Source organism: Enoplosus armatus, chromosome 8 (assembly GCF_043641665.1).
Source record: "Enoplosus armatus isolate fEnoArm2 chromosome 8, fEnoArm2.hap1, whole genome shotgun sequence".
NCBI classification, from domain to species: domain Eukaryota; kingdom Metazoa; phylum Chordata; class Actinopteri; order Centrarchiformes; family Enoplosidae; genus Enoplosus; species Enoplosus armatus.
Window position 1 is genome coordinate 6,917,134 of NC_092187.1, and position 21,644 is coordinate 6,938,777.

Here is a 21,644-nt window from a genome sequence, read left to right on the forward strand (position 1 = left end):
GTAGTCCAGGGAGGAATTCTTAGAGGAGCTTTTAAAAGAGTGCTAATACTTCCATCCACCACTTGACCTCCAAATGAAAAATTGGACCAATACTAGATATATATTTAAGCTGTTGAACACTATTAAATAGCCTGCTGTTAATTTTCACTTTAAGATGATAAATGCTATAAAACCCACCTGAGGTACAGGCAGGTCAGAAGGCATACATCATTTTGTGTTGCATGTAATCACATGTTTTCCCTATATGTCCAAAACACTATATAGTTTTATGTATTTAAGAGACTAATCAACACCTCTGAGACAGTGTCAACAACTGAGGGCTATTCAATTAAATCAGATTGACACTATAAGAATAATTAAGAGCATCATCACTTCCTGTCTGGAGATTTCACTTTCAAAATAAAAACACACCTTTAATTAAATTCCATTATTGCCATCTTCACTGTAATGTCTAATAGAAACTTAATATTCCGGGGAACCCTGTGTTTAAAGGTGAGTCAAGAGTGTTGCTGTTTAAAGGTTTTTAAAAGGGTTTGTTGTCAGCCATAAACAATGCAATGTCAACAAGTGAGAGTCAGTTAAAAATAAGTTACTGATGCTGATCAATGTACAATATCCTTTTAAAACAGAATAAATATATTATCATTTTAAATGATCAGCATTAAAACGTGTATGTATATCCATTCAATATTTATTTCTTGCACTATTTGTATTGTGTTGTTTACAACTTATCAAAACACTTCACTTGTATATAGATATTTCATTCATGTTGTTGGTCATTGATGCTTTTAATATATATATTTATATATACACATATTTGTTCACTTGTGTACAAATAGTCCTGTCTATTCTTTACTTTTATTTGTTCAGCTTTGTTGTCCTTGCTCTTAGCTGTTATGTCTATTTCTGTGTGTAACATTGAGAGCAATGAAAAACACTCCTTGTATGTGTACACATACTTGACCAATAAAGCTGACTCTGATTTATTTTGAAGTATGCAAGCGGAAGTTGAGAAGCCGCTGCTGCGGACTTGGAGCCTCCAGTAACCGGGCATCTCTTCAGTGCGGTCCCCCCCCTCTGCCGTTACTCTGTCCTGTGAGGCCCCCTTTGAGGTAGTGAACTAACTGCAGCACGAATCTCATGTCAACGCTGGACTTGATGAAAAAAGAGTGTCTCGCATCTGGGACCCTGTCCTCGGCTCCTCTCAAAGGAAGATTCATAAAGAAGAGGAGGGTCGCTCCGGGGGGGCAGCAGGATGCGGACAGCGACTGTCAGCTGTGCAGGTGAGACACACAAAACTCTCCCAGGAAGTTTGAATTCTGACCTGTTCACAGCCTTGCCCAGGTCCGTGTCAGGACCTCTTCACATAGACGCAGTCCTCTCAGTTCTGGTTCAGGATCTGTTCACACTGACATGGCTTTGTCACTCAGGAGAGACTGTCTCATAGCATATGTATGCATGCTATGAGACAGTCTCTGGCGAGAAATGTCTCTTAAAATAACAGCATATACATTCAAAATGATGCAAATGTAGGTTTTCTTTTTTAATTTGGGGAATTCTTTTCTTTCTGACTGAGGTGATTTGTAATTTTCCATCATGTCACACTGTGAGGGTGTACAGAACCGATGACCACCTTGTTAACATGGCATGGATATAACATTTAAACTGTTAGAACAAAATAAGGGGTTTTCTTCCAGATGCATCATTTAGGGCTGCAACTAATGATTATTTTCAATCAATTGTGTTATTATGTTTATAGTTCCCAGAGCAGCAAATCCTCATGTTTGAGGAGCTGAAAACATTTAGCATTTTTTTCTTGATAAATAACTAATACAATTAATCAACTATCACATTTGCTATCAATTAATTTTCTGTCGACTGATTAATTGACTTGAATCATTACAGCTCTTATCATGTTCATGTTTGCCTCGTGATGAGGTCAATGTGTAACTGCCTTTCATTTATTCTTGTTCCTGTCGTTTATTAGCACTAAAGTTAAACAAATTTGACAGGAGACATCAAGGAGACAAAAGGTTGTAAAATAGACCACACCCATGAATCAAGAATTTATTAAGAAGAAGTTAATATGAACTGAATAAAATGAATCAGCAAAATAAAATACAATGCAGCATCAGTCAGCCATTTATGTGCCAACTGCATGCAGCAGTTTGCCATGTGTGAAGGTGAGAAGGTATAGTTTTGCCTTTAGACACGTTTGGACGCCATTCTTCCGTAATTCACAATTCAGCTGTGTTCCTGTTTTTCCAGGTGTTCTATGTTTTCTCTTTCTGGCAGTAGTCGCACTGTTCGTCGAATTCTGACAGCCTGCGTCCTCTCCTTCCTGGCCCTGCTTGGCTCCGTATCCATCGACCTCAGCTCCAACTTTGACTTGCTGCACACTACGGAGGCCGTTTACGACGAGTTGACTTCATGCAGGACGATAGCTATCCTGCAACTCGTCAGTAAGCTTCAAAAGATGAGACGTTTATTCGTCAAAGACATGGGCAATGAGACTTTGGAGGCAAGTTTTTCAGAGGTTGTGTTTCCTGTGTTCGGTCATCTCTGTGGCGAAATGGCGGGTCACACGAACAGTCATGGGCTCCCTTGCAGTATTGAGGTAGCTGGATTTTGCCAGGAGATGAGGAGGAGCGTTCAAGGATTTCTAAATGCTTCATTGGATACAAACGGCACACGTGAAAATGGTACTTCTGCTTACTCCCTGGCCATCGGAAGACTTCTTGACATCTGGGGTACAGTTGAAGATACTTTAGTCCAAGTCAAACAGAATTCTAACTGGAGAGATGTGCTGTCTGTGAGACTTCTGGTCACATTCATAGAGCTCAACCACGAGTTGATGGACTTCCCCCACATGGCAACTCACACTGACTTCCAGTATAAGTGGACTTATGTGCTAAGCTACCTGGGCTTTGCCAGGGTTATGACAGAACAACTGAATGACTGCTGGTTAGAGAACATAGACCTCAAGTTAAACTCAAGCCAGCATGTAAAACATTCTTGGGTTTTTGACACAAGTCTGTGGCAGATCCCTGGAGCAGGAACAGAGCTTCTGTCTGGGTCTCACACTGGAGTTCAGGCTCTGATAAACACTCAGCAGTGCTTGTTTGATCGTGCTGTGCCAGCTCTTAGGTTGGCGTCTCGAGCCGTGTCTTCGGGCCTCAGTATGAGGCTCTGCCTGCTGGCCATAGCCTGCCTGATCTATCCGGTGGCGATGTTCTCTTTCAAGCAAATGACCGAGTGGATACAGAACTATGCCCAGAACTTGAAGGATAAGACCGAAGACTTGAAGCGCCAGAGGCAGCTGGCTGAGGATCTGCTGCACCAGATGTTGCCAAAGTCAGTCGCCAAGCAGCTCCGCCAGCAAAAACATGTCAAGGCAGAGAGCTATGAAAAGGTTGGTGCAATCGCAAAGAGAGTCATCTGTGCTTCTCTCATTGTGGTTTAGTATGGCTCAAATAGGCATTTGCACAGGACAGGTTATACAATAGATGACTGACAGTGCTCAAAGTCTTTTTATACCTGAATGGATCAACGTGCGACTCGCTGGCCAATCATTGGTCTTTGCCTTGGAAATCAAGGCAGCTGTTTCGGAAACATCAAATTTCTCCTCAACTATTTACCAAAACCAGTTTCAAAATAAACTTGAGATGAGAAACTGTTTATGCAGTTGAAGAATCGTGTTTCATCTTTCAACTTTCGTTTCTAGATGTAAAAGACAGTAAAACTAGTCAACCTCCTGTTTTCCGACTCCATCCTCAGGGGCTGTTTTCCAGACCAAAATCTTGACGGGATAACTGAGCTTGAGAGGTGTAGTCTGGCTTTGTAAGGGCCTTTATACAGCAGCGTGAAAAATTAACTAGAGCTTGGGGCAACAATGCTCTCTTAAGCTCATGACGTATCAGCAAAAATAATAGTGAAAGAGCTAAATATCCCCAAGTTGATTAGGAACAGATGTTGAATCACAGGACTTTGGGCAGAGGTCAGGTTGGCAGCCTGAGGTGAGCAAAGCTTGGATTGAAGGTGGAACTCAATACTGCTTGGAAAAGCAAGCCTGTGAGATCAAAGTAATTGTAAATTCACCAGATGGGACTGCATTACATTTGGTGAAGAGCACATAATGTCTCCCCTAGGACTTGTAACACAAAGTTTAGGACTTGGACTTCATTTGAAACTTGTTTGTCTTGGAACTTGGAACTGGGTGCTTGTTGTTCTGAACTTGTGACTTGGTGGTCTTGAATTTAGGAAATGTCCTGGGACTAGTTGGTCTTGGCTTGGGAACTTTGGACATGTTGGTGTTGACTTTGGGACTTGATTTGGACCTGAGGCTCTTGACTTGGGACTTGACTTTCGAACATGACTTGGGGCTTACTGATCTGGACTTGTGATTTGTATTGGGACTTGTTAGTCTTAACTTGGGACTTGGTGGTCTTGACTTTGGAACTTGACCTCTGCCTTGTTGGTCTTGTGTGGGACTTGACTTTGGCCATGTTGGAGTTGACTGTGGGACTTGACTTGGACCTGTTGCTCTTGACTTAGAACTTGTTGGTCATGACTTGGGACTTGTGCCTGCTCTTTCTTTCCACAATCTTTCTTTTCATGAATAACAAGGAGCTGGAAACCAAGTGGTATCAAAGTGTTGATGGAACTGTTATTATGTTAAAGTTTAAAAAGATAATATTTATTATGTATATTTAACTTTTTAATGTCCATGAGGGAAACTCCTGCAACGAGGCACAATAAAAACAACTGCAACACATTCTGTACGCAAACCTTACAAGCAAATGGTAGAAACGGACAGCTGAAGACAGATAAGACAATAACCTTACCCCTCCATGCTCCTCCAGTTCACTTTTAACATTTAACCAAACAAATTCAGAGCTTATATGTTGCGAGGGTTGTGGGGTGCTACTGCGAGGAGGCTACCTCTGCAAGATCTGCAAACGCCATGAATGAATGTGTGTTTGCTGCCTTTGTTGCTATTGTTGGCGTAATTACCTATAATTACCCTGTTCCATATTCATCAGGAGATAAAACAAGTTATATTTGTGAAAATTGCGTCTGGCTTATTGAAGAGGTTTGAAGCAGCTGTACCAAAAACACTCTGCACAGGGAGGAGGGGTTATTACTGAATAGGACCACAGCCTCATTTTTATACTGATTTGGAGCCCTTGAGTATTCTGGAAAGAAAATGTAAGACCCATCAATTCTTCTTCTTTTTGTTCCAAGCTAACCATGAAAATAAAACATGACTCACTGAGCCCTGCAGGATGCAGTCCGGTAAAGAGCTCCCTATGTTTGGCCAGTTTTGTCCACTACAATAATGTTTCACACTGATGGAGTCTCTTCTCTCCATTTTGTTCCAGGTGACCATTTTTTTCTCAGACATTGTGGGCTTCACTTCTATCTCTGCGTCCTGCACTCCTCTACAAGTGGTGGAGATGCTTAACAACCTCTACATGTGCTTTGACACACGCATTGACTCCTACAATGTCTACAAGGTAACAATGAAATGTCAACACACATAAAGAAAATTCACATAAAATTTTACTTTTCTTTCTGAGAGTGTCCTGATAACCTCACTGTCACAACAAGACTTCAGGAAGCTATGCACAGTTTTTCATCAAGAAATAGTTCCAACACGTAACTCCCTGAGCATTAGAGGTGTTGATGAACTTTGGACAATGCCGGGCTAGCAGTTTCACCCTGCTTCCAGTCTTTATGCTAAGCTAGGTTAACCATGTCCTGACTCAGAAAGAAAGAGAAGAAGCAAATATCCCAAATGTAGAACTATTACTTTAACATTAGCATACACTCAGAAGGTCGAAGGATGGGGGATGTTAAGATTTCTCTCAATGTAACACAAATTGGTTGTTGGGCTGTGGACAAATGAGGAGCAGAGGCAGAGCATGTGGTTACTGGCGTGTTGCTCAGACTGCTAATTAGTCTGATAAGCTGCAGCTGAGCCTCCTTGGTTCTCAGCGCTGGAACCACAGCTCTGTGCCACAGTGAAGAACTGCTTTTATTGTTATATGAAGCACATATAAACATAAATGATGTATAAATGAATGTTTTCTGCTGCCTGAAATGTCTGCATTTGCAGAGGGTAAAAAATGGTGGAGCTTGTTGAGGTTGCTATACAGCTTAGAATTGAGCTCTGCCAGAGAAGACTACCGTATGGGAAAAACGTCCACGGGGAAACACATGGACACAAGCAAGAAAAGTACAGGCCGAATTAATATCCATTTAATTTTAGCAGCGGCAGGGACAGACCAGAGCCATAATGTTATTTATTTGTTTATTCTCACCCGTTTAGTGAAGCTTAAACGGGTGAGAATGAACAAATAAGTGCTCAACACTGATAAAACTAAATGTATTGTATTTGTTAGTAGGAATGTTACACTCAGTTTGACTACAGATGGATAACAGTTGAGCAGGTCACTAAATTATCTCCTTTACTGTTTTATTTGGCCCCATTGCTTTTGCAAGATAACTTTATTTATCAAAACATAACTTTATTTAAAAATGTATCAAAATGTGATTTTGGAAGGTTAAAACATGAATTATTCACCCAAACAAGAATAACACTTTGTAGGAATCATTTAGATCTGCACTTTGATTTCTGGCATGAACACATATAATATAAAGACTAAATTAAAGACTAAATTATTACTAAATTATCTGTTTAAAAACTTCTAAACAAACAGAAACCAATAACATTTGTCAAACGAGGCAAATTAGTTTCACTTGTTACTCTGTAACAATCACAACGAAACAGTGAAAAAGTGAGAAATTTTAATCCAAAAGCAAACAGTTTTTAGCCTTATGAAGCCATGTTTATTTACTTTTCAATTAGCCTGAGACTAATTAGCTTCAGTTAAGATGTGCAATAGAATATTGATTTTTCTCTCCACTCAGAAGACAAAGTGAACCCTTTCTACTCCTGAGTGTACAAACGTACCTCTTTCTGTTTTTGTTCTTTACTTACTTCCTTATTTTCAAACTGGAAAAACATGAAAGATGTTACAAAAACACCACATTTGGTCCAAGTATCTTCCCTGGATGACTCAGTTTTCAGTGTTTGGTTATGGTCTTGAATTTTGTTTGTGTAAAATATTTATCAAACCAGGTGGAGACGATTGGGGATGCATACATGGTGGTGAGCGGTCTGCCTGAGAGGAATGGGGACAGACATGCCGACGAGATCGCCAAGATGGCGCTGGATCTGGTAGCGGCCGTCAGACAGGTCTCCATCCCTCACATGCCCAACCATAGGCTGCAGCTCCGAGCCGGCATCCACACAGGTGAGAGGAGCAGGTCGCCTGTGCAGGTGATAGGTGTGATAGGCATGTTGATCAGTACAGTGACACCAGGGTCAGGTGCTTAGCTGTAGGTGCCAGCCAATACTTTCCTCCAGGGCACGAAACCTTGAAAATTATGGGCCAAATGAGAGGATGATTCTCAGCAATTGTGACCCCTTGACCTTTCCTCTAGTGCCGCCCTGAGGTCAAATATTCCACTTGGCCAACACTTCACAATAGCTTATATAGAAAACTAATCACTGGATTTCCATAATATTTGTGATGGATATCCATCCTTTCAATTTCATAAAGAGGCTTCTTCAGGAAATCATGTTGTTGAGGTGTGTGTGGTTATTCTCAAGCAGCCGGGTGTCACCTGCACCTGATTTATTGAAGGTAAACACAATGGATGGTGCTAGTGCATTGGAGCACTGCTTGGTCTTTTTGCTGCCGTGAAAATATGGTCCATTGTCAAGAAATTTGCTGAGCACATGTGACCACCCTTGGGACAAAACTGTACCAACTTTGGTGATCCTCTGACTTTTCATCTAGCGCCATCAATATTTGTATCCAATACTTTGGTTTATGACCAAATACATGCAGAACTAATGACATTCCCATCAGCCTCAGCTGTACCTACCTAAACATTGTTTTGTTGTCATTGTGGGATGTATTAAACTTCTTGCGCCAGAGTGAAGAACAGCTGTTTTTCTCCTGCTCTAAAGGTCCATGTGTGGCGGGAATAGTGGGCTACAAGATGCCAAGATATTGTCTGTTTGGAGATACAGTCAACACAGCCTCTAGAATGGAGTCCACCAGCCTGCGTATGTGCACCTGACATACAATATACACACACACAATTACAGTGGAAACTAGATATTTAAGCCTGTATTTGTAGGATTTGAAACTGTCTCCCAGTGGTTTTATCCAAAAAAGACAGCAGAGCATTTCTACAAGTTAAACACAGATGGACTGTAACCAGATATTGGACCTTTGTTGCAGACAGATCCTTTTAAATTTGGAAAACAGGGGTAGTGCTGAGATCCATGCTTAGCTTGACTTTGTCCAAACCTCAGTTGTGTTTTACAGTATTTATTATTGTTTGTGTGTCAGCTCAGAAAATCCACACCAGTTCAGAAACCTACTTGGCTCTGATCAAAGACAACGCCTACGAGCTGCAACTTCGTGGTGAGATTGAGGTTAAGGTAAAAGATCCCAGACATGCTGTGAAATTAAGCCTTAGGTTTGTCGTCACATCGAGCAAGCCATTTAGTTTTTTAAAAATGTAATTTTAAAGGTTTGACAATTGGATGAAAACATACAGCTACACAACAAAAAGACTAAAACCTTGCTCATACTGTGAATGTAAAATCAGTTCAGTCAAAACCAAGTTTACAATTTAAAGGCCCTGGATGGCTTATCTACAATGCTGTTGGTAGTTATTGTAATTTGGGTGAACAGACCCTTTAAATTGCATCATTTACAGTAATCTCTGGCAGTCACTATTGGTCTCTCATGTCATTTCCTCTGTTGCCAGGGTAAAGGCAAAATGAACACATACTGGCTGATTGGCCACAAGAACTACAGTGTGCAGAACGACAGTCTGGTTTGTCACTGGAATCCCAACAAGGCCAGGAAGAAGAAGACGGTGGCAGGCAGTGAGGTCTCTGTGGGCAATGTGAGTTGAACTGGTTCAGTTTTTCACATACTGAATGTTTGTCCTGTAGCTTGCTTTCAGATAACCCACCGTCTGCCTGTTTTATTCTCTACTCTCTACAAGAGCCAGAATGTCACTCATTTTAATTTTAAGTTTGATTTATTCTTCCTCATATTGCATATTTCACTTTTTTCTTACTGCTTGTCATTCATTTTCATTTTATTTGACATATTCATTTAATTATGTTAATTTACATGTCCATGTAATTCTGTAAATTCATTGATATGTTTTGTGTTCTGGACTAGTAGGAATTGTTCTCTATGTTTAATCAGTAATTATGCTGTGTTCATGTCACATGGGAGTTACTGTAATTACCGGTTTCTGACCTGTTGATAGTGTTCACATCAAGTTGTAATCACTGGGAAACTTAAACAAATCTGTCATTCAAGGTAATTAAGTTGTCCTCTGACGTGAATGTCCTCCCTCCCATGTGACGTAAACATGGCATAAATATTCCTGCAGTTTCACTAAGTGGACCGCCAACCCACAAGATTCACATTATGTTGTTTCCATACCACAATGACAGTTCTGTCAGTTCTGTTTATATGTGTATCCCACACAGGGTTTAAAGTTGGTAACTGAGCATCTTAATGCCACCAAATCATTTCCCTTCGATCTCACTTCCCTCCATTTGTTTCTGGTGTTCACCTGCTGTTTACTTGCTGTTCACCTGCAGTACAGCCTTTAGGTTAGCCCTGATCCTGATCCTGATCCTTGATCACCATCTCCTGGAACCTGGACATTTCAGTTTCTGAGCAGACGTAACATTTGTTTCAGGAAGATTGTTGAAATACGCACTCACCAGATGGTAGGAAATCTTATTGACTTTTAATATGTGTTAAGGACTATGTCAAAGTAGAGACACACTTATTCAACGTCTCTTCAGATTCCTCAAGTCAGTTTATCAGCTGTGCTGTCTTTTTCCCATATTTAAAATATCTATATAGGTACATCACTGCTCATTGGGATAATTTGGGATAGGTAACATGAGGACAGGCGTTTAAAAAGGTCAGTGTTAGTGCCAACACTGATGTGGTGCATCAGATGGGTGCATCTGTCCTCAGAGTAACAAAAGATATAGAAAGTACACTACATTTGATTCAGTAGTATTGATATAATATAGCCTCCAACCTCCAGTGAAAGCACTGACTGCGCCATCGCTGATGTCACATGTTTTTGTTGATTTTAATGGACCTGTTTTGCTCTTGGAGTAAATCTTGTTTTCACATATCTTTTCCCCCTCAACTTATAAATTGATAAGAAGATTATCTGTGAGTTCGTATTCTCAACATTCTTCCCTCAACATATTTTATGGGCTGATCAGTGACTGCAATGTCCAAATCTGAAATGGAGACTGAAATGGATTACGAGCTCAGCTTGTTAGCTAGACTGTAGATGCTGAATGCCATCTTCATAGATAAAAGAATGAAACAATTTTTCATTTCATTGACCAGAGACTCTACTTTCCATTCAGTTTTACCACTAAGCTAACTTACATTCTGAATAACTGGTGTGATGTGGTTGGATGGCTCCACCCAGTGACACTATAGAAGTTTGCCACCAGCAAAATATAACTTGTGTACCTTCAATCTTTGTGTTTTTGACAGAAAATGAATTAAATGTTATCTATATGTGTATGTTATGAATTCACCTTACATATGTACCTCTGTGCCAGTCATCAGTGACAGTGCAGAGCCTCAGTGAGAACGCCACCACCCCCGTCTCCCTTCCCTCCTCAGTGTTGAACCAAACGCCACCGCGGCCTCTAACAGACAAGCCTGGCCTGAGCGTGGCAGCTCAGGTGGAGCCCTATGGTGGCAGCCACGGCACCCTGGGCTCCATGATTGGGGGGCTGCAGGGGGGAGATGAGAGCCCTCTGCCCAGCCGACGCAGGAGCAGCAGCGGACACAAACCTGACCTGCTGCCTGGCTCCAACCACCTCATGTAACCAGCTCGGGACTTCAGTTACCATGGAAACGTCAATCAACCTACTGCAGGAGAATGACAGTCATTAGTTTGTAGTAGTAGGTAGAGGAATAACTGCTGAATAATGTAATCACTAATCAATAGTCACCTGATCTTACAGTTTTTTTCTGTGGTATCTATTTATTTGTTTGTATATTTTTATTTATATATCGTACGTCTGTTTGTATGTATTCTGTTTCTTTTCGTAGCTGTGAAGCACTGTGTGTTAAATATGAAATATAAATAAAGTGTGTTTGTTCCTTATTTGATAAAATTGTGACATAAAGAAAGAGGAGTGCATTGACTTTTTTAAGTACACATTTACTGAGTCATAATTAAAAGAAAACATCTTAGCGTAGCTTTTTAACCGAATGAATTGTTTTTCATTGTGACATTATTTTCCATGCTACATTAAAATCAAATCACAACACAGAAAACAAAGTGAGGAGGTGTTTTACATTTCAGTGTCAGCCCAGCAGAGAGCAGCACAGACCTGCAGACGTTAAATACAAAGCTATCATTAGTTTCCATGAGGAGGTGAGAGGGAAACACTGTGTCCATACCAAAAGGAAAAACAATCAACTGTAAATTACATAAATGATCTTTTTTTTTTATTTATAGGTGACTGCATCGGGCAGATTTTCTGTTTTTGCTTCTTCTATTTCAACATGTTGTTATAGGTGAAGCCCCTCCCAGTATTCATGCATCCTCCAATTATTCTGCCCAGCTGCTGTTTGTCTGTATGAAGGTCTGAGGACCGAAACATGTTAATAAAGTTCAAGTTATGAGAGTTATGGACAGTGTGCGGGATTCTTTGGTTTTCTTTTAAAAATTCAATGAGATTAAATTATATATATTTTTTTAAGATTATACAATTTAAAAAAACTAAATTATGTTTTATTAATGATGATGAGGTTGTTATAAATAAAATACAAGAACAAACAACACTGACAAACACACACACACACACACACACACACACACAATAACTAATCATAAGCCTGAGAAAAGTTTTCAGTTTACTTTTGAATGTGGACACAGTTGTGACAGATCTCAGGTCAGCCTGCAGTTTGTTCCAGAGAGCAGGACCACGGTAGCTTAAAGCACCTTCAGTAGATCTGGATCTTGTTGTAGGTCCAGTTAGAAAACCACCACCTGATCATCTGAGAGTCCTGACTGGACTGTAGCAGCTCAAACATATACTGAGGAGCCAAACTTTAAACACTGTAAGTACACATTAGAGGTACTTGTACTTTACTAGACTCTTTCTACTCCTATACATCTACAGAGGGAAATATTGTTCTTTTTACTCCACTGCATGTATCTGACAGCTTTAGTTACTAGTCACTTTACAAATTAAGATTTTTTACACACAAAACATATGAAGAGTTTATAAAATATGATGTTTTGTTGTAAATTAAACTCCCCAACAGTTAACAGCTGACACGATTGAAATTAAATGAAGTCATTTTTCATGTAAAAACATTTCAGATTCCAGCTTCTCAAATGTGAAGATTGCTGCTTTTCCTTTGAATGATTGTAATAATTGTAATGTATTGTTAATAATGCTGAGGTTTGGTCTGTGGGTTGGACAAAACAAGCATTGGGCTCTGGGTAATTGTGACGGCATTTCTCACTATTTTCAATTTTTACAAACCAAACAATCGATCGATTAATGGTTAAAATAATCAGCAGATTAAACCATAATGAAAATAATCCAACACAAAAAGGTTCTAAATGAGCTCCACCTCAACCAACTACAGTAAAAGTTAACAGTAAAATCATGCTTTTACATTAATGCATGAGTAATAATAATCCAATGATATAATACATAATAGTATAACAGTCTGAGAAGTTTAAGTAGTAAGTAAAATAGAATATTGTGGCAGCCTGATTGTTGTACAATCTGCGCAATGATTCATTATTAAGAATCATAGAAAAAATCAGAAGATGTCTTTGAATTAAAGCTTATAGAAATACATGGGAATAGCCTACAAAAATCACAAAACAACACATAAAAGATGAAATAATACGACTCTGAGAAAAACTGTTCTTTTCATTCTTTATACCAAGTTTGAATAGATTGCATAAGTGCAAATAGTGTTTGTTATCACATTTATTCTTTGTTCCAAGTTTTGGTTATTTTTGATGCCGGTGTTTTATTTCTCAATAGAACTTTTCTTCTGTGGTAAGACAACTTTTTGGAACCCAAAAGTTCAGTTTGGTTGAGGTTTTGCTTTCAGTGCCAGACTCCAGTCGTAAAATGCTACATTTAACGGTATGCTTTTTCGTCACATCCCAGAGTGTTTGTGTGTGATGGTGAGTGCTCGGTTTCCTGTATGAATAGTTAATACAAACCACGTGGTGTGAAAGCAGACTGCAGATTCTTTTGTTCAAATCAATCAAACCGGAGACGGACAGAGAGCTGCTGAATCAGGAAATCACCGGTACATTTATTTATTCTTCGCTTTATCGAATTACAAACAACCGTTTTTCGACATCACAAAGGTTGAACGTTACGTACGTTGAACTTAAAACGTGTCCGATCAGGAAAATGTTTGAAAAAGTTTTTGTTGTAGCATCGTTTCATGTAACGTTTGTGTCCATGTCTTTATTTAGAGTGGCTGTTAGCTTACAGTAGCGAGGTAACGTTAGCTTAGTGAGCCAGGCAGCTATTTAAACAAGAATACACACGAACTCATTTCAGTCTGGGTTTTAGAGAATTTGCTGTTTTGTAAAACATGGGAACTTTGCCTGGCTCGTTTTAGTCGCTGTTTACCATATAACTTCACATGTTGTGCGTTAGCATGTCAGCTAGCGCGCTACCCAACCATTATGTGAACAAAGAACGACAGAGGTTAGCTGCTTAGCCTAATGAAGCTAGAAGCTAGCTACAAGACGGACACCGGTACATGGTTCAGTTTGTTGTTGGTTTATGGTTTCTGGCGATAGTTTCCTCTGATTATTGATTAGAAAGACAGTGAAGAAGGATATTTAAGAAAACTGGCCACATTTTGCGTTTTAATGTCTGGTACTTGACAATAGAGGCAACCAAATTAGATCCCGTTTAACGTTAGTAAACTTACTTATTTTAACGTTAGCCGGTTAAAAGACACATCCAGTGCTCTAACGTTAGCTTGTTTAAGTGTGTGTGTGTGTGTGTTTACAGAGTGAATTAACTTGTCGAAGTTTGTAACGTTAATTTAACGAAAAGCAGAAGTGTGAAAGATATTACTTTTAACTAATAAGCCCATTCTTCCTCTCAACCTCATGAGTTGTAATAGTTGCTATCTGCATTATTTGATGTATTTTATAGAACTTTATATAAACTTTATTTTCATGTGGAGCGTCTTCATTCAGGTTTTTCATTGTCTCATTGTGTTGCGCTATTCTTCAAACATGAATGATTCTGTAGTCCCTACTTGTAGACTGTCCTGCTTAACAAACTATTTACATTATATATATTATATCTCCTGTTTGCCTTGTTCTTAATATTTTTCTTTGCTGTGGCCCGATATCTCCCTAGATCGTTCTATTGTTATTGTTTCTTTGAATATTGAGTCTCTTAATTACATGCAATAGTTCCAGTCGGTATAACCTGATCACTTCCTCTTTCCCTCTTAAACAGCCTCTGATTGAAAAATGCCACGTAAGAAGGTGACCGATGTTTCTGGGAATGGAGGGATGAAGAAGAAGAGGGCCAGCGGCAAAAGGAAAGAGAGGGACTTCAGCAGCGACGATGAGTTTGACTTTGAGCAAGAGAACAACAAGAAACCTGGAAAGCCTGTGAAGTCTGGTCTGCAGCCCGTCACTGTGGCAGACGACGTCAAAGAGAAAATAGTGGGTTTGATTCATTGATTGATAATTGGTTATTTTAAGAAAACTGCCTGAAATGTGTGTTGTAATTTAAAAAGTTTCTTTGAAGTCTGTATTTAGTTTTGTCTTTATTGTTTCTATTATGACTTCCCTTCTATGTATGGCCATTACTGCCAGGAGAATAAGTTGATGACAGTCAACATTAAGTTAAAATTAACATTAAAGTATCTTGTGATTGTGACCGGATGAGAAATCAGAACATTTAATTAGTATCTCAGAACAACGACTTCCATCCAGTAAGTCAGCGTTTACTCTTTTATCTGCATGTGTTTGTGTCATTGTTTTCTCCTTCATGTAGGACAGTCTGACCCTTGGAATTTAGTTTTCTTCAACATCATTTCTTAGCTTACTGATGTCCACAGTGTCTACAACAATGGATTCTTTATATATGATTGCAGAAAGATGGTTGCTTGCTGTAAAAATCCTTGTTCTGGTTTAAAGTTCAGGGAAAAAAATAAATTGGCATGACAAAAGTGTTCCTTTAGTCAAATCACAGATGAGTTGTTGAAATAATTAGGTTTTTGAGTTTAGTTTTTTTGATGTCACTGACTTCATTGTGTCCTTTCTACAGAAACTTGAGTGCCCAAAGGTTAAAGGTCAACTGCTCATCTTTGGAGCAACCAACTGGGATTTGATTGGAAGAAAGGAGGTGCCCAAACAGCAAGGTAGTACATTTTATATTATTAATAGCTGGGTCGGGTCTGGGTGGGACAGATGCCTGTGGCTGATAACGTCCACTTTTTGTATGTAGATGATTTTATTACAGTACTAACTTTCACAGTAACAATGATTAATGTCATCATCATTTCTAAATGCAAGAGAAGAGTTGGCAGGCGTTTTTATTTTTAAAACTTTACTTAAGTTAAGTGTAGCTGTGACCCTTGAACAGGATCAGCTTGTGTGTTTTAGTTAGACGTTGGAGCTATCAGTTAGTGCAGTGACAGTGTGCAGCTTGCCGTCAGATTTGGTACAATCTTTCCTGTACAGAGACCAAAACTAACACCTGTGGTCACTGACTGTATCTGACAACCCGTGTTGTAGCCTGCAATGCTGCACAGAGTTACTGAGCGGATGGATAAACTGTTTGTCAAGAAATAGTTCCAGCACGCAACTAAAACTACACATTTTTACATTTGTTGCTGTACAGATTAAACAAACTGATACAACATGTTAGTGAGTGTGTGTATGTGAGATGTTTAGCCAGACAGAATCAATAAAGTACTGATCAGGTTTCCCAGTGTGACCATACGTTAAGTGAACACGTCTCTTTGTTTAGGATGCTCAGGCCACATATGTGTTAAAGCCAGTGAGATCCCATTAATTGATAGTGACAGTAATGTCTATTCATATGTATGCATGTTCTGTGCTGCCCCCCACTCCCCTGCAGCAGGCTTACTTGATGCCTGGGGCAGGCTTTGCACTGCGTTGTTCCAACCTTGCCTCACTACTCTGGTACACACTGATAAATGTGCTTTGTTGAGACTGGATGGGGGTTGGGGATGTCGGCAGGAGCAGCTGCAAAGACAAAGACGTGTAGATGGGCGAGATGCTGCACCAGAGCACCAAAAACACATTGACATACTCTTTTGTAGTACACTTATACCCATATGTGAAGGTTTAGCTGGGTATTTTTAGCACTTCTTGTGAAAGTGTAGCAGCAGTTTGAACTGCCTTCATTTAAAGTGAAAGAAGACGGTATATCTTTGTTGTGAACTTCAAGTAACTGATTTAACAAGGACACACTCAACAGTGTCATTGCAATGAAGAATGCAGATTACTAAAAGTTTTTTGATACCTTTTTAGAAATACAAACATGGTTTTCTTTAAAACTCCATTTTATTTAAATGATGCTGGTTTTATTCTTTATTTTTCTTACTCTCAACAAATCTCATCTTCAGACTCAAACCTACAATGTGTTTGTCCGTCTCTCAACTAAGGGTGTAATGGTACACACTATTCACGGTTCAGTATGCAGTATGTACAGCAGGAAACACATAAAAATGTAGAAAATAATATTTTTATCATTTATTTTGAAAAGTGTAAACATTTAACAGTGGCTCATTGGCCATAATTCCTACTGTAACAGTTAAAGCACTCATATACTGGCATATTGTCAATAAGGAAAATTATATAACAGCGTCAGTAATGTTCCATGGTAAATATGAGGCTGTGGTTTGTGTTTTATTTATATTTTAAGGTGTTCATGTTATTCTCAGTGGTCAGGTGTTGACAGATGGTGTGTGTATAAATGGATATCATCAGGTTTTGACGTGTGGTCTGTGTGTGTTTCCAGCTGCTTTCCGCAACCTGGGGCAGAATCTGTGGGGTCCTCACCGCTACGGCTGTCTGAATGATGTCCAGGTCAGCTGTGTGGTGGCCGGTCCCTGTGCTGCACACAGTCTCCTCATGACCACCGAAGGCAAGCTGTGGAGCTGGGGTAAGTAACAAGCTGCACCCCCCCAAAGGTTGTGGGTTTACAGCCAGCTAGGACAGCTCTGATTACTGACTGTAAGTGAGTGCATGTTTGAGTCCAGACTGGATGGAATTCTGCATCACTGAGCTCTTGGCTTGTGGCTTCATCAGGTCGTAACGACAAAGGGCAGCTGGGTCATGGGGACACCAAGCGTCTGGAGGCTCCCAAGCTAATTGAGGCCCTGGCTGATCATGTGATTGTTGCTGCAGCCTGTGGACGTAATCACACCCTGGCACTGACAGGTAGGCTGAGCCATGATGTGTGTTATCAATGGGGGTGGTGGCGGCGGCTCAATTCTGTCATTTAGTTCCTTTGATTGGTGAAATTGTCTTTTGAAGTCATTGGTTGCAATACTAATAATCAGTTTGATTTGTGTTGGTCAACAATGGGAGTTCTGCAGAAATTATGGAATCCAGTTTTCATTGCTCTGTATTATAATATGTATTTGCTGCTACTCTCGCTCCTCAGAGGATGGCACTGCATACTCTTTTGGCGAGAACAAGCTGGGCCAGCTCGGCCAAGGCAACCAGACTGATGCGGTCCTCAGCCCAGCACCAGTAAGCCATCACTGTCGCACCGAGCACACACTGTAGAGCTGGGGCACTGATACAGATGCATAGTCATGTATATTATTATGTCAGCTTCCAGTGTGGTGATGTAGAGGTCAGAAATCTGTCCAAATCATACAACAGGAAAGAGTGAAATATTCAGATGAATACAGAACGCATCAGAGGATGAACTGCTGAGTTTGAGAAGTAACTCAGACGAGCCATGGAATAATAATCAGTCATCCACTGTGTAAGAAGTCCAGCTGAGGCGTTGTCAAGTTAATGTTACACATCAGTGAAGCCTTTTCCTGATGCTGTCGTAGAGCTCATTGAAAACACAGTTGTGTGTGTGTAACTGTAACCTGCTGTGTACTTTCTTTATAGTCTACCTTCTCTCTCTCCCTCTAGATTTCCTACAATGGCCAGCCCCTGGTGAAGGTGGCTTGCGGTGCAGAATTCAGCATGGTGGTGGACTGCAAAGGAAACCTGTACTCCTTTGGCTGCCCAGAGTACGGACAGCTGGGTATGTTCACAACATGCAAACATGTTCCACTGTTTTGAATGTGTCAGCTTTATTTAAAGTGACGCCAGTAGTGCTGCTTAGCTGACTCCAATTTTACAAAGAAAGCTTATCACAGATATATATTGGCACCTGCATGTGTCAGCTGATGAGTATTAAGAAGTGTCAAGGATGGTGAATGATAGAAGTCATTTAGAAACCGTGTCTTCATTACAGAGTTTGTCCACCAGAGAGTGCTGTTTTATGTTTAATGTGAAGTGAAATGTTAAAATGCAAATATCAGCTGATAAATCAGATTTTTACAACTCAATATTGACAGATATCTCCCTCAGAAATATAGTATTGGTCATGTTGTTTTGTACTATGTGTTGTAAATATCTGTAATATCTCATCTTGTCTCATCGCAGGTCACAACAGTGACGGGAAGTTCATCGCTCGGGCCCAGCGCATCGAATTTGACTGTGAGCTCATCGCTCGCCGTGTCGCCATCTTCATCGAGAAGTCCAAGGATGGTCAGGTGATGCCCGTGCCCAACGTGGTTGTCCGAGATGTGGCCTGCGGTGCTAACCACACGGTGAGAATGTACTCAGTCTCATTAGAACCAAAATCTAATTATACGGTAGTCTTTCAATAGATGACCAGCGATGGTTCTAACAAAGTCTACAAACTAGTGCCGTTATCCTTTACACTGAGTATTAAACTGTGTGTGTGCGCAGCTGGTTCTGGACTCTCAGAAGCGGGTGTTCAGCTGGGGTTTCGGTGGTTACGGGCGTCTGGGTCACACAGAGCAGAAGGACGAGATGGTCCCCCGGCTGGTCAAACTGTTTGACTTCCCTGGACGCGGTGCCAGTCAGATCTGTACAGGATACCAGTGTTCCTTCGCTGTCAGTGAGATGGGTAAGAGTCTACCACAGCTGCTGCTCAGGCTATAAATACTAAATATCAAAGTAATGTTTAGAATAAATTATGCTGTTTGCTTGCTGCTGTACTTGTAGATGTCTGATCAGTGTTGTATCTTCAGGGGGGCTGTTTTTCTGGGGGGTGACAAACACTTCCAGAGAGTCTACCATGTACCCCAAAGCCGTGCAGGACCTGTGTGGCTGGAAGATCCGCAGTCTGTCATGTGGGTGAGTGCTGACATCACTTGTTTGCGCCCCCCCTCCCCCTCCCCCCTCCGTGTGCTTCACGATGCTTCAAATGAAGGGGGAAGACCTCTTTCTTGTTTTTGAGTTTGACTGAGTGTATTTGTATTGAACAGGAAGAGCAGCATCATCATCGCTGCAGATGAGAGTACGATCAGCTGGGGCCCCTCGCCCACATTTGGAGAGCTGGTAAGACCTGAGGCCTCAGCCGTGGTGAAGTCATTACAGGAATATTGATTGAATATTGGCTGTTGTGGTAGAGTCAGGAGCTCAGCACTGATTGGATCTGGTGTTATTTGTCCTTCAGGGATATGGAGACAACAAACCCAAATCCTCCACCACCGCCCAGGAGGTCAAGACCCTGGATGGCGTCTACGTCGAGCAGGTAGGTGGTGTCTAAACATTGAGATGTTTTGTCAGAGTTGAAGCAGTGACATGTACCGGTCCTTGTGAAGAGATTACGGAGTGCCTTGTGTTGTCTCTGCAGGTGGTGATGGGCTACTCTCACTCTCTGGTGATTGCCAGACAGGACACTGAGCAGGAAAAGGAGAGACAGAAAAAGCTGCCCGAGTACAACCCCCGAACAATCTGATTGGGCGTCCAACAGCAGCACCACGACCTCTTCTGCTGCCGCAGAGACCAGCGACCTCCCGGTGGTGTCCTGGTGGGATGGTTCAGTTCAGGGGGGAGGATATCCACACATCTCAACTACCAGCAAACTGGCTCCACACAAATTTGGACACTGAAATCAGAGTAAATGGGACGGGAGAGGGACAGGTCCTCTGGATGGTCCAGCTCCAGTCATCTTCTTCACTTCCCACCTCGAGTGAACCTGCAACAGTTTGCTCCAAGCACTTCACACCCAGCAGAGTCGTGCTTCCCTAAAAAACACCTTTTCTATTTTGTAATACAGCCAAACATTCATGTGTCCATGTCTTTAGTTCTGTTGTTGTTTTCTTTGTTGCAGTATTTGAAATGATAAAGTTGTTTGTCACATTTACGGGTGCTACAGCAGGACCCTCAGTCTTTTCCTACTGAGGGGTTTTCAAAGACCAATACTCTCCATACCTGTGCCTTTTTCTATGTGTATGTTCAGGTTATGGAAGTCTTGTTTGTGTTGTTCAGAGGAACAGCCGATCCCTCTGGTTTAGTGTATATGGCAGTATGAGCAAGTGTGTGTGTGTGTGTGTGTGTGTGTGTGCGCGCGCGCAGCTGCCACAGATTACAATCAGGATTTTGAGCGTGATATTCTGAGTTAGTGCACTCCACTCGATGTTACATTCCTTTTGTTGTCTTCTTCAGTGTTTTGCATCAAGGATGCGCACCTCAGTCCTTCCAAGACCACGCTGTCTGCTAGCTCTCGTTTTTGCTAATTTGAGTAATATTAACAATTCCAACGTTCAAACCGTTTTCACAGGCAGGTCAGAACTTTTCAAACCAACAATGCACTGTTGTCTGGAAATGGTTCAGTGTATCAAGGGATGCTGGGACCGAAGGCATGACCTTTTTTTAAAAACAGCAGAGGTGTTTTCCTGCTACTTGTACTGCATTCTTTTTTTTATGGTGAAGTTTCTCTGGGTTACGTTGTTTTTTCATTGAAATGGTTAAATAAAGGCTCATGTGAATTGATTTTGTTTTCTTCACTTGTGCTACATGTTTGCTGTTTACCTTGGTCTGCACACTGTTTTACCAGGACATCCTCTAATGCAGTGTCCTCTCACTGTCGAGATGTGACGCTCACTGACTAATGCATCATTTAATTCATCAGTTTCTAATTGAGCATGGAAATCCATGCTTGATTTTGGGAATAAATGGGACAAAATAGTCTCAAAGGTCCACTTATTTTTCAGAGCTTTCGACCACTGGCTGCAGCCTCAGAGGAACATTTACACTAGGTTTAATTAAACAGCCAGGAATCAGTTTATTAAGAAAACAAGGGGAGCAACAAACGGAAGTTATTCACTACTTTCACCAAATAGGGACTGTCACTTGGACAAGCCAAGTGACGAAATATACAGAGCTGCAGTTTGTAGAGTATGCTATTGTTTATACATCTTGTACAGTAATGTTCAATACTTCTGATAGAG

The 21,644-nt window shown here is 40.8% G+C and overlaps 1 protein-coding gene across 2 annotated transcripts; it reads left to right on the forward strand.

Moving 5' to 3' along the window:
* The first annotated feature begins 13,406 nt into the window (after positions 1-13,406).
* On the forward strand, positions 13,407-21,186 carry rcc2 (regulator of chromosome condensation 2). 2 transcript variants are annotated; one of them, XM_070910249.1, is made up of 13 exons: positions 13,407-13,445; positions 14,627-14,838; positions 15,446-15,539; positions 17,168-17,311; positions 17,458-17,589; positions 17,816-17,904; positions 18,304-18,418; positions 18,823-18,989; positions 19,132-19,312; positions 19,437-19,542; positions 19,674-19,746; positions 19,865-19,942; positions 20,045-21,186. In XM_070910249.1, exons 2-13 carry the CDS (start codon positions 14,641-14,643, stop codon positions 20,147-20,149), a joined length of 1,482 nt encoding a protein of 493 aa, XP_070766350.1. In that variant the 5' UTR covers positions 13,407-13,445; positions 14,627-14,640; the 3' UTR covers positions 20,150-21,186. The 2 variants fall into 2 exon arrangements, with proteins under 2 accessions (XP_070766350.1, XP_070766351.1); XM_070910250.1 differs by lacking the exon at positions 13,407-13,445 and adding an exon at positions 13,889-13,906.
* The last annotated feature ends 458 nt before the right edge of the window (positions 21,187-21,644 follow it).

Coding starts and splice junctions, on each gene's coding strand:
- rcc2 (XM_070910249.1), top strand. CDS start 14,641: ATGCCACGTAAGAAGGTGACCGATGTTTCTGGGAATGGAGGGATGAAG. Junction 17,590..17,815: donor TCACACCCTGGCACTGACAG/GTAGGCTGAGCC, acceptor CTCGCTCCTCAG/AGGATGGCACTGCATACTCT. Junction 19,943..20,044: donor ATGGCGTCTACGTCGAGCAG/GTAGGTGGTGTC, acceptor TTGTCTCTGCAG/GTGGTGATGGGCTACTCTCA.